The 19,052-nt window shown below is 40.4% G+C and overlaps 1 protein-coding gene across 1 annotated transcript in view; it reads right to left on the bottom strand.

The window, feature by feature from the left end:
• LOC120540473 (nuclear pore membrane glycoprotein 210-like) overlaps positions 1 to 19,052 on the bottom strand; it is a 319,549-nt gene that overhangs the window by 208,898 nt on the left and 91,599 nt on the right. Inside the window, exons 9-11 of the mRNA XM_039771311.1 lie at positions 17,329 to 17,435; positions 15,916 to 16,060; positions 634 to 767 (exon numbers count right to left, since the gene is read on the bottom strand). Of these exons, the coding sequence (XP_039627245.1) occupies positions 634 to 767; positions 15,916 to 16,060; positions 17,329 to 17,435 (386 nt within the window). The remainder of the gene's footprint in view (positions 1 to 633; positions 768 to 15,915; positions 16,061 to 17,328; positions 17,436 to 19,052) is intronic.

Below are 19,052 nucleotides of genomic sequence, written 5' to 3' on the forward strand. Positions count from 1 at the left end.
TCAATGAAAACTATAAATCACGAAATACACTTAGTAATGTACTGTATAAAAAAAAGAAATTAAAGACATATAGAAGAGAAGCCAAGATCTTTACCACCGCCTGAAACAGCTCTAAAGACATGAACCTTAAATGTATAATGAACTAGTGAAGTCACATGTAAAATAGGGACAGTTTGACAATCCATTAAGAGAAAATTACATTTTAGAAAAAACAAAGAGGAGACATCATATATTTGAGGATATAAATGGTGTGATGGGACAAATTTGTAAGAAACCCTAGGAGGTGCAAAAACACATTCTTCACACATACTGTGCTTCTGTCCAATGGCCATCATATTTTTGTTAGACTAGTGTCAACAGAGTTGTCACATTTCCGGGGAGTTCAGCCATATAACAACCACGTACTTACATTACTGTTATTGCAGGTAATTCTAACTCCAGGGCTATGAGGTGCACATTCTTCCATTGCCTGTTTGCCCCCCAATAATCCAAATAGAGGCTTCTTCTACAAAGTATGGCCCATTCTGGACCATTTCTCAGTTGTTCTTTCACTTCTTACCTCTGCTATCTCTGGAACCTCCTAAGTAGTCCAAACAAGAAATTGTGCTGCAATAAATGAAACAAAATACTCACATTGATGATATACGTATATTCCCCAACTTTTGGCTGCCAGGGAAATGCCAAAACCGCTGGAGTTAGAACAATTGGATCATATATTTCTGCTTCCTGCTGTTTATACACTGGAGTAGGAAAGACATGGACAGCTCCTTCCTAAGAATAGAATGAAAAATGTTTCAGGTAATAGTAAAGGCAGGTTTACTGATCTACATAATAAACAATCTTACAGAGTACACAGAAACATTTTGATTTGTAGTGATAATAGGGAGCAGGTTGAGAAGACCCTGGAGAGGTGGAGATATGCTCTAGAGAGGAGAGGAATGAAGGTCAGTAGGAACAAGACAGAATACATGTGTGTGAATTAGAGGAAGATCAGTAGAATGGTGAGGAAGTAGGGAATAGAGTTGGCGAAGGTGGATGAGTTTAAATACTTGGGATCAACAGTACAGAGTAATGGGGATTGTGGAAGAGAGGTGGAAAAGAGAGTGCAGGCAGGGTGGAATGGGTGGAGAAGAGTGTCAGAAGTAATTTGTGACAGACGGATATCAGCAAGAGTGAAAGGGAAGGTCTATACGATGGTAGTGAGACCAGCTATGTTATATGGGTTAGAGACAGTGGCACTGACCAGAAAGCAGGAGACAGAGAGCTGGAGGTAGCAGAGTTAAAGATGGTAAAATTTGCACTGGGTGTGATGAGGATGGACAGGATTAGAAATGAGTGCATTAGAGGGTCAGTTCACGTTGGACGGTTGGGAGACAAAGTCAGAGAGGCGAGATTGTGTTGGTTTGGACATCTGCAGAGGAGAGATGCTGGGTAAACTGGGAGAAGGAGGCTAAGGATAGAGCTGCCAGGAAAGAGAAAAAGAGGAAGGCCTAAGAAAAGGTTTATGGATGTGGTGAGAGAGGACATGCAGGTGATGGGTGTAAAAGAACAAGATGCAGCTGCTGTGGCAACCCCTAACTGGAGCAGCCGAAAGAAGAAGAAGACAGAGTAACCAGAAAAAGAAAACAAACTGCTAGGGCATTCAAGTTAAAACTTTAGAACTTGCTGCTTATGTCAGGTCATGAGAAAACTTACATTTTACATGGGTTTTGCCTGATAGCCCTTCATCAATCTTATTTTTAGAATGATGCTAAGATCTGTCTCCTGTTAGGTCACTGAGCCTATTGTTACTACACTTATTGGACACTTTGACCTCATGACAACACGTCTATCTAAACTAATGAACAACTGGTGCCTAAATCCATTTTTATTAGCAGGTGATGACTTGTAGTTTCTTTATAAATCATCATCTTTATTGACCCCAATTCTGCTTTGGAGACCTCTGCTACATCTCTTTGGAAAACTAACAGCAAAACTAAGAGGGTCACATACTATGTCACTTGTTCAAGTGCGGTCTGAGCATTAAAAAAGAAACAGAGCTAGTTTATTTGTAAAGTAAAATGAAAATTTGTAATTGTAAGATGAACCAAATGTATACTCTAAGTACATTAACTCTGAAGTACAGTTTGGAAAAAAAAAATCATTCAAAAACAACAAACTTGTGAAGAGTTTCACATCAAAAAGTGTTGAAGTGTTTGGAAAAAACAGTGTAGAAAGTTTACTTATCAAGAATTCCATGCTGTAGTAAATTGATATTTTAGTCATAGACTGCTCTCCAATTTGTTAAAGTGTATTTTCTGTTTCTGAGTACCACAAATGCCACTTCCAATTAACAGCTGCCAAACATCTAGCACAATAATTTGAACTTTCATTGTTAGACAATTGTTTTATTTATCTTTACTGAGTTATTTGATTTATTGTAGAGCATTGTTTGAGACACCATTCAGCATAAGACTGTATGTAGAGCTTACTTCATTCTTAACTATATATAGGTTTTATACTGACACTGCATACTTAACGGTGTCCAGGACATTCATTTTTAGCTTCTTCGATCATCAAGCATCAGAATTACTCTGTGTCATGTATTATTTTTCAGATTTCACTTATCGTATATAAATAATGACATCTGACTCATCTCTCAGATTTCTCTCATACACTGTCTATGCAGACATAAAAAGGAAACATTTGTTGAAATCGGATTTGTCATTTGCCTAAAATTATTGTATTTCCCTGAGTTAATTAATTAATTAAGTTGTAGGACAAAAATCTGTGTTATTGTTTTGTAATGATATAATTATGATCTTCTTATTTTTTTGATTTCTCCAAATCATTCTGGATTTAGTTTTGCTTTGGTATTGAGTTTTTATTTTGTTTCACACTAATTAAATAATTTTATCTTTTTATTTTTATTACTATGTGGCACCATTTTGATTTTTTTTTGGTATATATCATCAGTTTGATAATCTCCGGTGGTATTACTATCTGTGGGTACTTAAATGTTTTTTTTAAAGTTGCAAAACTAGATAAACTGAGGCTTAAACCAAAATGAACCATTTGGGTCAAACGTGGCAGGCATACCTACCCACTGAAGGTGACGGCTGTTTAGCAGACAGACAGCAGAGTAGCCCCTGTCAAGCTCAGTAAGCAATGCAAGATAAAAATAGCTGGAGTTTCAGGCAAGAAGGTAGCTGAGAAGGCTCGACAAGCAAGTAAAATGATAAAATATTTTATTGAGCTTTGACTTCCAATGGCAACCAAATATTCATAGAATCCAAAGGTTCGCAGTCAAACAAAAAGTTACTCCGTACCCTGAAATGTGCTGCTATACAGTACGTGGAGATTGATTAACTGAAGGAAATCTTGGTAGAAGACAAGCTACTGTGGACATGTTCTGAAAAATGCAACCCTTTTCTTACTGTTGTAGTGCATTTCAACAACATTTACCAGGAGGTGGTATCTGGGAAAAAAATGATGTAAGATCACAAAGTGGGCATGAATGATGTGGACTGCATGTTACTTCTCAGGCAGAGTCTGTGGAATTGGACATACAATTTAAGGGTTGATTTAGAAGCAACAGTATGTAATACACATACTAAAATGATTTTTTAAATATAAATACAATGAACTAATAAATGGTGGCATGTCTGATGTTTTTTGAAATGCATGGGTGCTCAAGGTTGATCCTAGAAGGCCACAGAAACTATCATTTTAATTACATTACATTGCACTTATTTCTATTTCATTTTTTACTAATTTATTTTTTGTAGAAAAACTTAATGATGAACGCACACAAGTGTAAGAGGATCAAGTTATATGACGAACTGCTGGTTCTTTTGTTATTTACACCTTCTTGTTAATTGGCAGCTGGATAGGAAAACAAAAAACAATTAGAACAGTAAATGCAACTACTTGAAATTAAATTAAGCAATTAAGAGTTAGGAATCTTAACAAATGAGTTGATTAAAATGAAGCACAAAAATAATCCTTGAGTAAAAAGTGCTTCAGCAGAAATCACTGGCTTCTAATTATCAAACTGCTTTGCGACAAAAACCTGCTTCCAATGTGGCCATCAAGGAATGAATCAAAGTTATTATAGTTAAAGAAAACTAAAATCAAAACTGAAACTATTATTAAAAATAATTTTCTTAAATTGAAATAAAATAATCAACAAAACCAAAATGTAAAACTAAAACTAAACAAAACTATTAAAGTAGCTGGAAAGACAAACTGAAATAAAATAATAATTTACTAAAAATGTTTTTAGTTTTCATTTTTTAATGAATATTCTTGCCGTTAGTCTTTAACCATTGTAACTTTTAACTCTAAAACAGAAAGTCATCCACCACGAGCCACCCGCATATATTCATCCAGTGAACGGATGTACCGCTCTCAGATCCGTCACGATTATAATACGTGCTGTCCTCCTTGAGAGACAGCAAAATAAAAAAAAAAACAAATAATCCAGGGTGCAAGTGACCAACACTACCTTTCTACTACACCACTTCAATTACAGAGACACACCAATGAAAGCAGGGTCAAGAAAAAGTGATTATTGGAAGACAATACACATGATCACTGTAATAACAACAAAAAACTTTATACACATAATATCGCGCTGCAACATATCCCCTCCCCACGCAAATCATGACACAACCACTTGAAAACACACATTATTAATAAAGATAAAGAAACAAAATGAAAACACAACAAAAAAAAAAACAATGGATTTATAGTCTTTTAAATCTTATTTGTACGTTAATGTTGAGTTCAGTCTGTAGTGGGGAATGAGGCGCCGACCATATCTCTTGTTCCAGGAAATGTACTGATTAACTGTTTCTTGAGCTCGCCCGTCAAGACCTCTTCCGTATTCCTTCCTCCCGAAAGTAAAAATAATTAGATTGGAAATGAACCCAGGTTCACCTGACGATATCCAAGGGGTGTTAATCCTTTCCCTCGTGTCCTTTTCTGTTATGGCCTCCTCCTCTCTCCTAGTTCTACCCTCTTCCTTTTTTCCCGCCACCTATTTACATATGGATAGCTCCTCCCCTTACAGTCTGTTGGCCCTCCAAGCCAGGTGCTCCCCTCCCTCTGTATAAAGAGCCATCCTACACATAAAGGCATATCACAAAAACAGATATGGGAAAAGGTACAAACTTACAGGTACATACACATATTCCGGTCGACTGTTACACGGAGGCTGGTGGTGGAGGACTTGTGTTCATCCAGCATTTGCAGTGACAGAGTGAGCTGAACACGGGCACGTAAAGCATGTATAATAGAAACTGTACCGCCTTTCTTTGCGCATCTTGTATCAGCAGGGAGACGTGAATCCCATGGCGAAGCAAGGAAGGGAATGTAGAGACTGGAGCGACGGACGGCCTTATATAGGCAGGCAGCCAACAACGTGGGAGGCGTTGGGATGGGGGACCCAACGCCGCCTCACACGGTGACCGAGCTGCAGGCTATGGACGTATATACAGTGGGATGCAAAAGTTTGGGCAACCTTGTTAATAGTCATTATTTTCCTGTATAAATCGTTGGTTGTTACGATAAAAAATGTCAGTTAAATATATCATATAGGATACACACACAGTGATATTTGAGAAGTGAAATGAAGTTTATTGGATTTACAGAAAGTGTGCAATAATTGTTCAAACAAAATCAGGCAGGTGCATAAATTTGGGCACCGTTGTCATTTTATTGATTCCAAAACTTTTAGAACTAATTATTGGAACTCAAATTGGCTTGGTAAGCTCAGTGACCCCTGACCTACATACACAGGTCAATCCTATAATGAGAAAGAGTATTTAAGGGGGTCAATTGTAAGTTTCCTCCTCCTTTAATTTTCTCTGAAGAGTAGCAACATGGGGGTCACAAAACAACTCTCAAATGACCTGAAGACAAAGATTTTTCACCATCATGGTTTAGGGGAAGGATGCTGTCTGTTTCCACAGTTTGGAACATATTGAGGAAATGGAAGACCACAGGCTCAGTTCAAGTTAAGGCTCGAAGTGGCAGACCAAGAAAGATTTCGGATAGACAGAAGCGACGAATGGTGAGAACAGTCAGAGTCAACCCACAGACCAGCACCAAAGACCTACAACATCATCTTGCAGCAGATGGAGTCACTGTGCATCGTTCAACCATTCGCGACTTTACACAAGGAGATGCTGTATGCGAGAGTGATGCAGAGGAAGCCTTTTCTCCGCCCACAGCACAAACAGAGCCACTTGAGGTATGCTCAAGCACATTTGGACAAGCCAGCTTCATTTTGGAATAAGGTGCTGTGGACTGATGAAACTAAAATTGAGTTATTTGGGCATAACAAGGGGCGTTATGCATGGAGGAAAAAGAACACAGCATTCCAAGAAAACACCTGCTACCTACAGTAAAATATGGTGGTGGTTCCATCATGCTGTGGGGCTGTGTGGCCAGTGCAGGGACTGGGAATCTTGTCAAAGTTGAGGGACGCATGGATTCCACTCAGTATCAGCAGATTCTGGAGACCAATGTCCAGGAATCAGTGACAAAGCTGAAGCTGCGCCGGGCTGGATCTTTCAACAAGACAACGACCCAAACACTGCTCAAAATCCACTAAGGTATTCATGCAGAGGAACAAGTACAACGTTCTGGAATGGCCATCTCAGTCCCCAGACCTGAATATAATTGAAAATCTGTGGTGTGAGTTAAAGAGAGCTGTCCATGTTCGGAAGCCATCAAACCTGAATGAACTAGAGATGTTTTGTAAAGAGGAATGGTCCAAAATACCTTCAACCACAATCCAGACTCTCATTGGAACCTACAGGAAGCGTTTAGAGGCTGTAATTTCTGCAAAAGGCGGATCTACTAAATATTGATTTCATTTCTTTTTTGTGGTGCCCACATTTATGCACCTGCCTGATTTTGTTTGAACAATTATTGCACACTTTCTGTAAATCCAATAAACTTCATTTCACTTCTCAAATATCACTGTGTGTTTCTCCTATATGATATATTTAACTGACATTTTTTATCGTAACAACCAACAATTTATACAGGAAAATAATGACTATTAACAAGGTTGCCCAAACTTTTGCATCCCACTGTAAGTACATAAGTAGGATTCAGTTAGCATTGGGAACCCTCGTACCAAATTTCTTGAAAATGGGCCCATAAGTAACAAAGATCGTTGAAAAGTTCAATATGGCAGCCGACAGTGGCATCATACCACCGAAATAAGTACCAAATTTCATTCCAGAAGCCTCTAGTTATATTAACAGCGTTATTTCAAACTACTTCAGAGTAGAACGTGGGACTCAACAAAGATGTCCCCTATCACCAATGCTTTTAGCAATTGCCATTGAGCCATTAACCATTCACTTTTGAATTTCATCAGGGATAAAGGGTATTACCAGAGAAAGACGGGAACACAAAATATCACTGTATACTGATGATATGGTCCTGTATATATCCGACCCACAAACTGACAGACCAGTAGCCCTTAATGCACTAGCCGATTTTCAAAAGATATCTGGACTCAAAATTTATTTGAATAACAGTGTGCTTTTTCCAGTGAAATCTCTAGCACATAATATTAGACTGAACACTTGTCCATTTATTTTAGCAGATCAGTTTAAATACCTAGGAGTAAATATCCCAAGGAAATATAAAGATCATTTTCAATACACTTTTGCTATCAGCATGGAAAAAAATTTAAATACTGTAAGATGTGAACAGATAGTCTACCCTCCATTTCACATTAGCTGTGAGATGCTTCTTATTAATATCTCCATTAACAATAACAATTGGTTCTTTAAGACATTATACTCAATTATAACCTCATTTATTTAAAATTTGAGACATCCACACTTTCAAAGGATGACTCTACAAAGAAATAAAGCAGAAGGTGGCATGGTACTACCAACTTTCAGTTTTATTACTGGGTGGCAAATATTCAAGCTGTAAAGACCTGGGGCCTTCATGTATAACGCCGTGCGTAGAATTCGCACTATAATATGGCTTAAGCACAAAAGCCGAAATGTGCTTACGCACAGAAAAATCCAGATGCAGGAATCTGAGTACTCCAACTTCCACGTTCTTCCGCTACATAAATCCTGATCAGCGTGAAAAGTAATGATCGTGCACGCGCTTTATGTAACGCCCCAACTCCTCCCAGAATTACGTCTCTTTGAATATGCAAATCAATATAAATCGCCCTTGAGCTCAGCCTTCTGTGAAAAGACAATGGGGAAAATATAAGAATTTCAGTGAATACCAAGTGGAGGCAAAGGAAAAACATACTACAGTGAACCCTCGTTTATCACGGTTAACCCGTTCCAGACTCTACCGTGATAAATGAATTTTTGCGAAGTAGTATTCTTTATTTATAAATCAAATATTTTTGCAGTTAGAGTATAGAAAACCTGTTTACGACCTTCTAAATGCGTTTTTTTACATTATTAGAACTCTTTAGACATGAAATAACACACTTTAGTCACCATTACATCCGTATTACCCAATATATTAGACAAAATAAGAGAAAATAAGACATATTAGACGTTACAAATATATTATTACTAGGCTCACCCGCCTTTTAAGGCAACCGACTTCTATCCTCAATTTGTGTGCGCTCCATGTGTACATCAGGCATGTAAGTGTAGGGAATGAGAACATTAAAGTGCCCATTCATAATATCTCCCGAAAACCTAAGTTTTTTTATCCCCTCAAGTGCCTGTCCAAAGTCGTACAATGTCAGCCCGAATCTGTACCGCTAAAGACGGAGTTTCATGCACTAAATAAGGTATAGATGAGAATAAGCAAGCACCATCTCCCCTGATATTTACTACGCGGTGAGGCATTTGTACTCCATCAACATTAATTATTTCCAGAGACATAATTTTGTCTATTTTTCCAGCGCATTGCGCACAAAAGCAAGGGAATGATGGGAGCAGCAGAACTCTGCTCACATCGCGTTGCTTCGTACCGCAAGCTGCAAGTAGTAAGTCTGTGATAAGCGGAATAGTGTTACGCTCTACACTCATGGGACGGAAGGACAATCCCGAGTGCTTTTACATAGTAGATTATTGTACTGTACATTTAATTACACACAACCACTAGCCTATGAAGGCACATCCTCAGTAGGAGAGTCTTCAGGTGGTGCAGTATATTTAGCAGGTGCATCGTTGTCTTCTTCCGCTGAAGGAGTATTAAGAGTAGGCAGTGGGTGTCTGGGTGCGCGGCTGAAGAACATCTTGATAGGCAGTTGCTGGTGCTGTCTTTTCATATGCGTGAGGAGGCTTTTGTAGGGTATTGCCATCTTTGATCATATCCAAGAGTTTCACCTTCTCCTGGATAGCAAGCATCTTCCTCCGGCACTTAGTTTTATTGTCAGAAGCAGCACGTTTAGGAGCCATCGTGGGGCTTAAATAAAAGTTCTCAGAAAGCGCATGCGTAGTGACGTAAGCGTGTATGAGAAAAAATCGCGATAGAGTGAAGCCGCGAAAGTCGAAGTGTGATATAGCGAGGAATCACTGTATTTGTTTAATTAAACCATGGTATAATAAACAAAAGGAAGTTGATCGAGTGACATAGCGTGTTGGAGAAACTTGAAAGCTCACGTTCACAAAGTCGCACAGTGCCAGAAATAAAAAAGAAGTCACATATCAAAGTTGTAAAAAGGTGAGTTGTAGCCCACTGTCTGAGTGTCATATGAAAGCTTATTAGGGCACAGAGAAAAAAAAGGCACACAGTGAAGTTGACATTTCGTGCTTTTTCCCCAATCTCGAAATTTCCACTTTAATCATGTAGTTTATTTTGTCATTAAAGTAGAACATCATAAACTTCATCTTAAAATCGTTTAATTAACCAGTTTCTCAAATCACATCGTAATTAAAGTAGCACGTTAAATGCTTTGTTTTGTATGTGATCTTCAATGTACTCTATGTGTGTGAATCACTACTTGCTTCTTATACCGGCTCTCTTCCTCCAACTGGACACAGAATCCATTACATTCACGATATTATAGCTCTCTGAATAACTAAAATACTGAGATGTATACGTGATATCATTTTCATGATGATAGGAGTTAAAGCATGTTATTAAACATGGGTTTCACAGCGCAGTGATTGTGTGCGACCTTCGATGAAATAATTTATTGCAGCAGTACTCAGGGGCGGCTCTAGGCTTGTGGCGGCCCTGGGCAGAGGAAGAATCGGTGGCCCCTTCACCCGCCAATGTCAATATAGTATGCACGGTGGATGGCCACGTCCGTTGCGGACACTTCATAGCCGCCTCGTGCTCATGACACAAGCATTTAACTTTTGCCGAAATTTGTCGCTGTGTTTTTAGCTGTGTTATTTTCTCTTTCTGTTTTATAATCAATATATATTGGCATAGCCGCCCCTGCAGTCCTTGCTTTTCTTTCTCCAAGTAACCAATCGCCACATAATCATCTCTGTAATTGACGTCAAGCCATCTGTAAGCTTAGAGTGCCGATTCTTCAAAACGTTTAAGGAACATTGAAATATTATGTTTAATTATTCTATCCTTCACGACAGTCCCAGTGAAGAATATAGATTATTTAAATGAAATTAAAGTTTTATCTGTATAATATAATAAACATATTTTGCTGCATTTCATCTTAAAAATGATATCGTCATCATATGTAAATACGCGCTTTTTAAAGTAGCTCAGGTTGTGCAATATTATAACTGTAGTGCAAGTTTACAGTGAGGTGATTGTACTTATAAGTACAAACAGTTCTGCAAGGAGCAATTGATTAAGTGCGTTTAAAGTTCTTGGGATTAAACTGTTTCTGAACCACGAGGTCCGTACAGGAAAGGCTTTGAAACGTTTTGCCGTGGCTGAGGTAGCGTGTGCTTGAAGCTGTATACTGATAATTCTCTTTCCGATCAGCTGCTGCTGTGATTCACACTCAGATACAGTGATATAAATACTCCAAGTGGTGCAGTGAGAGTAATATGGAAAAAGATGATCCACTGTGGCAAACGGGAGCAGCTGAAAGAAGAAGAAGAAGGTGCAGTGAGAGTAACAATGCTAAAGCAGTTCTGGTATTTGGAATACTATGGCTATTCCCTGGACCATTATATTGTTACAAGTTAATTGCAATCAGATGCGCTACACTAATAAACAATATGCGGTTAGTTTCAGTGTATTTATAAAGCTGCGTCAGGAAAATAAGATGTAACCACACAGGAATAGTGGCATTGCTTTGATGCTGGGTGCCGCCAGTCTGCAAAACCTAGCGGAGAACTTGCGTACGAAAAGGTATGAGGTACCGTGGAAAAGTGCGTGGCTTTACGCCAAGTGTAGGTTTTATAGATCGTGATTTGAACGTGGAAAAGTTCTTACGCAACATTTCTGTGCGTACGCACCATTTATGCATGAGGCCCCTGGGTCCTCATGTATAAATGGTGTGTACATACACATACAAAACAAAGCATTTAATGTGCTACTTTAGTTACGATGGTATTTGAGAAACTAGTAAATTAAATGATTTAAAGATGAAGTTTATGATGTTTTACTTTAATGGCAAAATAAACTACGTAATTAAAGTGGAAATTTCGAGATTAAAGTTGACATTTCAAGCTTTTTTCCCACCGTGTCTGTTATGCATATATAAGAATTTAAGACTAAATATAAGGTCTATTTAATGTTACAAATAATTGCATTGAATCTGTGATGCACGTTACTGCTGGAACTTTTTACATACATAAAATGATGAAAGTTTGATAATTGTTGCATTCATTTCATATGCCACTTAGAAGCTTTCATATGCCACTCAGACGGTGGGCTACAACTCGCCTTTTCATGGCGACTTTGATATGAGACAACTTCTTTTTTATTTCAGGCACTGTGTGACTTTGTGAACTTGAGCTTTCGAGTTTCTCCAACACTCTTATGTCACTCGATCAACTTCCTTTTGTTTTTTATGCCGCAGTTTAAACCAACAAATAGTACATTTTTCCTTGCCTCCAGTTGGTATTCGCTGAAATTCTTCTGTTTCCCCCATGCTTTTGCCATTTCACAGAACGCTGAGCTTAAGGGCTATTTATATTGATTTGCATATTCAAAGAGGCGTAACTCTGGGAGGAGTTGGGGAGTGGCAGCAGGCGCGTGCACGTGCGTTTCTTTTCTCGCTGACCTGAATTTATGTAGCTGAAAAACATGGAAGTTGGCATACGCATAGATTCATGCATCTGGATTTTTTTGTACGTACGCACATTTACGCTTTTGACCGTACGCCATGTTTTAGTGTGAATTCTTTGCATGACATTATGCATGAGGCCCTTGGACATTGACACAAATTGATGAATATACACAAGCTTAGTCTGTAATAGAAATATAATCCTGCTGTAGTTCTTTACCCTGCTTTGATGGCCTAGTAAAAACAAATTATCATTAATATACCAATAATCCAGTTAGCCACTCAGAATATAAAACCAAAGTATGAAGCACTTCAAGGCAGAGAATCTTTCATCTGTTGCACCACTACATGAAAATCATCTTTTTCTACCCTCTCAAACATAAACAGTATTTAATGTTTGGAGAATGCCCAGGATTTAAACACTAAGAGAATTGTATATAGATAATGTCTTTGCAAGTTATGAACAATTTAACTAATTTAACTTCACATCAACCCAATTTTCCCACTACTTTCAACTCAGAAAATTTGCTTAAAGGAACCTACCTAATTTTCCACACCTCCCATCCACTTTTATTCCAGAAGATATACTTTTCAATCTTGGAAGACTCAGACAGCATCTCAACAATATATAAAAATACATTAAAGTCTCTTCCTTTCAAAGATCCTAGGGAATGGTGAGGAAAGGATCTTTCATGTAATATCTCAGAAAGGAGTGAAAGACAGCCATGTATAGAATACACTCTAGCTCCATATGCACAAAGCATTCAATCATTCCTTATAATCTTTTACCAATAACATGTATCTTGGACACTCGGGTGAAGCGAGGGGCGGAGCTGTCAACTGATCACCACCTGGTGGTGAGTTGGCTTCGAAAGTGGGGGAGGATGCTGGTCAGGCCCGGTAGGCCCAAACGTGTTGTGCAGGTCTGCTGTCCCCTGTCAGAAGTAGCTTCAACTCCCACCTCCGGCAGAACTTCGACCATGTCGCAAGGGAGGTAGGGGACATGAGTTCGAATGGGCCATGTTCTGTGCCTCTATTGTTGGGGCGGCTGACCGGAACTACGGCCGTAAGGTGGTCAGTGCCTGTTGTGGTGGCAATCCCCGAACCCGTTGGTGGACACCGGGTGAGGGATGCCGTCAAGCTGAAGAAAGAGTCCTACTGGACCCTTTTATCCTATGGGACTCTGGAGGCAGTTAATAAGTACCGACAGGCCAAGCAGAATGTGTCTTCAGTGGTTGCTGAGGCAAAAACTTCGGCATGGGAGGAGTTTGGGAAAGCCATGGAGAATGACTTTCGGACAGCTTCGAGGAGATTCTGGTCCACCGTCCGGCGTCTCGGGGGGGAAGCAGTGCAGTGTCAACACTGTGTATGGTGGGGATGATGTGCTGCTGACCTCGACTCGGGACGTTGTGGGTCGGTGGGGGGAGTACTTCAAAGACCTCCTCAGTCCCACCAACATGCCTTCCAATGATGAAGCAGAGTCTGGGGACTCAGAGGTGGGCTCCCCCATCTCTGGGACTGAGGTCACCGAGGTGGTCAAAAAACTCCTTGAAGGCTCTGGATGTTGTAGGACTGTCTTGATTGATACGTCTCTGCAACATCGCATGGACATCGGGGACAGTGCCTCTGGATTGGCAGACTGGGTTGGTGGTCCCCCTCTTTAAGAAGGGTGTGTTCCAACTACAGAGGGATCACACTCCTCAGCATCCCTGGAAAAGTCTATTCGGGGTTCTGGAGAGAAGGATCCATCGAATAGTCGAACCTCGGATTCAGGAGGAACAGTGTGGTTTTTGTCCTGGTCGCGGAACAGTGGACCAGCTCTACACCCTTAGCAGAGTCCTGGAAGGTGCATAGGAGTTTGCCCAACCAGTCTACATGTGTTTTGTGGACTTGGAAAAGACGCTCGACCGTGTCCCTTGGGGAATCCTGTGGGGGGTGCTCCGGGAGTATGGGGTACCGGACCCCCTGTACAACCAGTGTCAGAGCTTGGTCCGTATTGCCGGCAGTAAGTTGAACCCATTTCCAGTGAGAGTTGGACTCCGCCAGGGCTGCCCTGTGTCACCGATTCTGTTTATAACTTTTATAGACAGAATTTCAAGGCGCAGCCAGGGTGTTGAGGGGGTCCAGTTTGGTGGACTCAGGATTGGGTCACTGCTTTTTGCAGATGATGTTGCCCTGTTTGCTTCATCAGGCCATGATCTCTGAATCGGTTCACAGCTGAGTGTGAAGAGGCTGGGATGGGAATTAGCACCTCCAAATCCGAGGCCATGGTCCTCAGCCGGAAAAGGGTGGAGTGCCCTCTTAGGGTTGGAGGTGAAATCCTGCCCCAAGTGGAGGAGTTCAAGTATCTCGGGGTCTTGTTCACGAGTGAGGGAAGAATGGAGCATGAGATTGACAGGCGGATTGGTTGCGGCATCCGCAGTGATGCGGGCTCTGCATCGGTCTGTCGTGGTGAAAAAGGAGCTGAGCTGTAAGGCAAAGCTCTCAATTTTCTCAGTCGCTCTATGTTCCTACCCTCACCTATGGTCATGAGCTATGGGTAGTGACCAAAAATAACGAGATTGCGAATACAAGCGGCTGAAATGAGTTTCCTCCTCAGCGTGTCTGGGCTTTCCCTTAAAGATAGGGTGAGAAGCTCAGTTATCCAGGAGGGGCTCAGAGTAGAGCCACTGCTCTTCCTCATTGAGAGGAGTCAGGTGAGGTGGCTCGGGCATCTGATCAGGATGTCTCCTGGATGCCTTCCTGGTGAGGTGTTCCAGGCACGTCCAACCGGGAGGAGGCCCCGAGGAAGACCCAGGACACGCTGGAGGTGACTATGTCTCCCGGCTGGCCTGGGTACACCTTGGGATTCTTCCAGAAGAGCTAGAAGAAGTGGCCGGGGAGAGGGAAGTCTGGGCCTCTCTGCTCAAGCTGCTGCCCCTGCGACCTGACCTCAGGTAAGTGGAAGAAGATGGATGGATGGATGTATCTGATTAAAAACTGTACAAAATGTACCAAGGGCAAGATTTAACCTGTGAACATGGCAATATAGCTCCAGCCTCACTGGGCCACATGTTTTGGAAATGCGCCAAATTAACATAGTTCTGGACAAAAAGTCTTTGAATGCTTCTCAGATAGCTTTGGTGTCACAATCACTCGTAACCCATTAACAGCCACGTTCAGCGTACCCTGAGATAAGCTTAAAGTAGAGAAGAACAAATTGATTGTAATTGCCTTTACCTCACTACTAGCACCCACACTTATCTTGCTCACCTGGAAGAATCCCAGCCCACCTGTTATAAGTCAGTGGGTACCTGATGTTCTATACTATTTGAAATTGGAGAAAATCAAATACTTGCTTAGAGAATCTGTTCAAAACTTTTAAAAAATAAGGCAGGATCTAATTAAAAAATGTACAATGAGCATTTATATATGGGATAAAGCCAGTCTTCCCTTCTTTGGTGTTTTTAATAATTTGCCCATGTTGTTGGCTCTCCTTTCTTTAAAAATTCTGGCTAGTTAAACTTGACTTGTTTGAATGCAATGTTATTTTATTTGTTTTATAAGTTGGACTTGATCTTTTGGAATGTAATTTTTTTCAAATAAGGTTAATTAAAAAATAAGACATAAGAAAAAACTGGTTAGTGTTTATAATAAAATACTTCTAATAATATACATCATTGCAATTTTTACCTTCCCATAGTAGAAACATAAGCTGTTCTGTAATGACTGTGCTGCCTAACCCTGCCATGAATTTTAATTTATTGCCAAACAGTAGTGAAAGTGACCACCAACCTGATCCACAACAGAAGAGAGTGCACCTTCTATTACCACTAGTCCCTTCTCCAACACTTCTACATGATGGTAACATCCACTTATTGAGGACTGTAAAATGTTGAAATATTTGCTTGGAATCTCCGATCTGATACGGATATTCTGCAGAAAAATTTTGCAAAGCTTAATTTATTATTAAAAAGATATATACAACTTTTGAAAAAGTGTCTCGATCACATTTTAAAAAAGAACCACTAACAGCATAATCAGAAGCACTCTAAAAAGCAAACACAATTATAATAGTCTAACAGGTTAAATGCATTAAATATATTCAAAAGGAAATCTGACAAGTAAAAATAAGAATACTGGTACATACACTAGGAAAATACTAGATGTTTGGAAAAGAGGGCAATACACTGTATAGACAGAAACACTCCAAGACACAAGTTGGAATAAAGTCATTTGAAGACCAACAAATGATTTTAAAGTCTGTCAGAGAAAAAAAAAAATACAAAAACTCAGCATATCCAAAACCAAAGAATAAATATAAAAACAAGTGCTGGAAATCTGTTCAAACATTGTCCTTTGACATCTGTAACCAGCCCCATTCTACTTGGCTGTTCCTTCTTTATAAAATGCTCCAATGACTGATACAGAATCCTTAAGCATGTTAACATTCTCTTTGATTTCAAAATGGTTACCTTTGTAGAGTATGAGACTACTGCATGATATCAGTGTTCTCTGCCATTACTTTATCAGTAACACATGCTTAAATTTTAACTTCTACATCTATGTGAGTTATCTATAACTGTTCTTGTTGTCACAGGCCGGCTGGCGTCCATACCCGTCGGGGTGCCCCTGCATGCATTATTCAGGGGGAGCAGCCCTGGACACTGCAATACCTCCCTCTGGATGCTAGATGGCTGCCTCCCTGGGGTGGAACAGGGAGCAGCCCTGTTGGATCTCGCAGGAACCACCAGGGGGTGCTGTGTTTGGGACTCCTGAGCCCGTAAGGGCAACATATTCTTCACACCCGGTAGTGCAGCCGGAACTCGGGGATCAAGCACCTGGAGCACTTCCGGGTGAACTATAAAAGGAGCCAGCAACCACCACTCAGTGGCCAGAGTTGGCCGGAGGAGGACAAGATTGCCTGGGAGGAGTGGTGGTGCCAAGGAAGTAAAGAAAGTGCTAGTTACTTGTGTTTGCGACTGTGTTGTGTCTGTGGGTGCGGGAAAGGCGTAGCGCACAGACAAAGAAAGCTGAAAGTATTTGTTTTATTTTACACGTGCCTCTCGTGTCCAATCTGTGTCGGGTCAGGCGCTATATAGCATCAATCTTACACTGTTAAAACAAGACCTGCATGTAAAGTCTTTACATGACATTACCTTGCATGCTTTGAAAAATAAAATGGCTCTGTGAGCACTACTCACATCAGAAACATAAATTTTGTTGCCTGCCTTGTCAAACACTTCGATTAGGATTTCATATTTTCTTCCAGTTTCCAAGACCCATCTATTTCCTGGCTGAATGGCAAAACCTGTGTTTTTAAAAAATTAAAATTGAGCTGATATGTTAATTAACATTTAGGTACTAGAAAACAAAATCCTCTTCCAATATATTACTTAGTCTTACAAAATTAAAGTGCATGCTTTTATTTAAATTAGATGGAAATAACTAACTTCGGTTTAGATGAAAGGTGACTATATACAGTGTGGGGTACAACCTGGACACAGGCAGGTAGACATGATGTTTTTACACCACACACGTTTATTTACACTATAATATTTACAATAAGTGAGCACAACCCAGTGTCGCAGCACCAATCACCTCTTTAAGTCCAGGCCTTCACACTATGCCTTTCACTATGCCTCCACTCCTCTCCTCCAAGCTCTGTCCTCTTCCACCCGACTCCAGCCATCGAATAGAGGGAGGCGGCCCCTTTTAACCACACCCTGGCAAGCTCCAGGTGCTTCCTGATAAGCCTCCGCCGACACTCCCCTATGTGGCGGAAGCACCGGCTGTGTACCTGATCCTCTTCCCCCCAGCACTTCCAGGTGTGGCAGAAGTGCTGAGGTCCAGGGCTCCAAAGGCCCTCTGGCGGTGACCATGGGCCCCTACAGGGTTGAGCTTCAAAGCTCCATACCCGTGGTCCCCAAAGCAACCAGGGGGGTCGCCCCCACATGGTCTGGGGAAGGCGCAAGCCCTCCTCCGGTCCTTCTGGGTGTCCCAGCCGGGTCGCCACCCCAGCCATCTCTGACAACAGTATGTTGTGACTTTATGTTGTGGTAGTCTTGCAGAGCACAGAAGATCATAAACTACTGCAAATCTGTAATGTAATGTTTAACCTCCACCATTACATTCATTTTACAGACCCATTCATTCCAAAATCATTTGAAGAAGTACAAAGCAGGAGCCAGTTCTGGACATGACAGTAATCAGTTGCCGACTAAACAACACATTTTTTAAATTGTTATCCCAAACCATTACTCTTCAAAAACCTGAGACCTTAATTTTTAAATTTTTATAAAATGATACTTTAAATCAAATTATCCAGTGAATGGGTATTTTCCCTATTTTATTCCACTCAAGTAGATGATACTTGTTAATTTTAAGTTGATAATGTACTCAACTGCCTGGGATAATAAATAAAAAAAATCGGCAGGCCACAAGGAAGACATATTTACACAAGAAAACATGAAATTTGCCTTCTCAGTTGCATCTAATAAAAAGATGAAAGAAAGAAAACAAAATACAGACAAGATAGGTTAAGGTAAGGCAGTTTTATAATGTATATTTATACAGAAATGGTTACAGGATACTGTACATATCAAACGTTAATCATTTTCTCCGATATTCCTTATTAAAAGGAATTTCTGGAGCGATTTGTGTGAGTTGTCAAAGTGACTATCTTTCCTGAATGACTAAAGTTAAGTTCTACATGTAATGGATGTCGTTCATCAGTTGAGGTGATTTCCAGCTTCTTTAGCTTTGTCCTCTAACACACACTTGCCAGATCATCTATATCAGCCCCAATAACTTTAGCTTCATGCTTAGCAACCTGCTGCAGCTTTTTAAAATTTTGGTTTGTCAAATCACTAAACCAGGCAATGGAACTAGAAGAGATATCAGGCTGGATCATACTGTGACAAAATGG

The sequence above is a fragment of the Polypterus senegalus genome, chromosome 12 (assembly GCF_016835505.1).
Source record: "Polypterus senegalus isolate Bchr_013 chromosome 12, ASM1683550v1, whole genome shotgun sequence".
Classification (NCBI taxonomy): Eukaryota; Metazoa; Chordata; class Cladistia; order Polypteriformes; family Polypteridae; genus Polypterus; species Polypterus senegalus.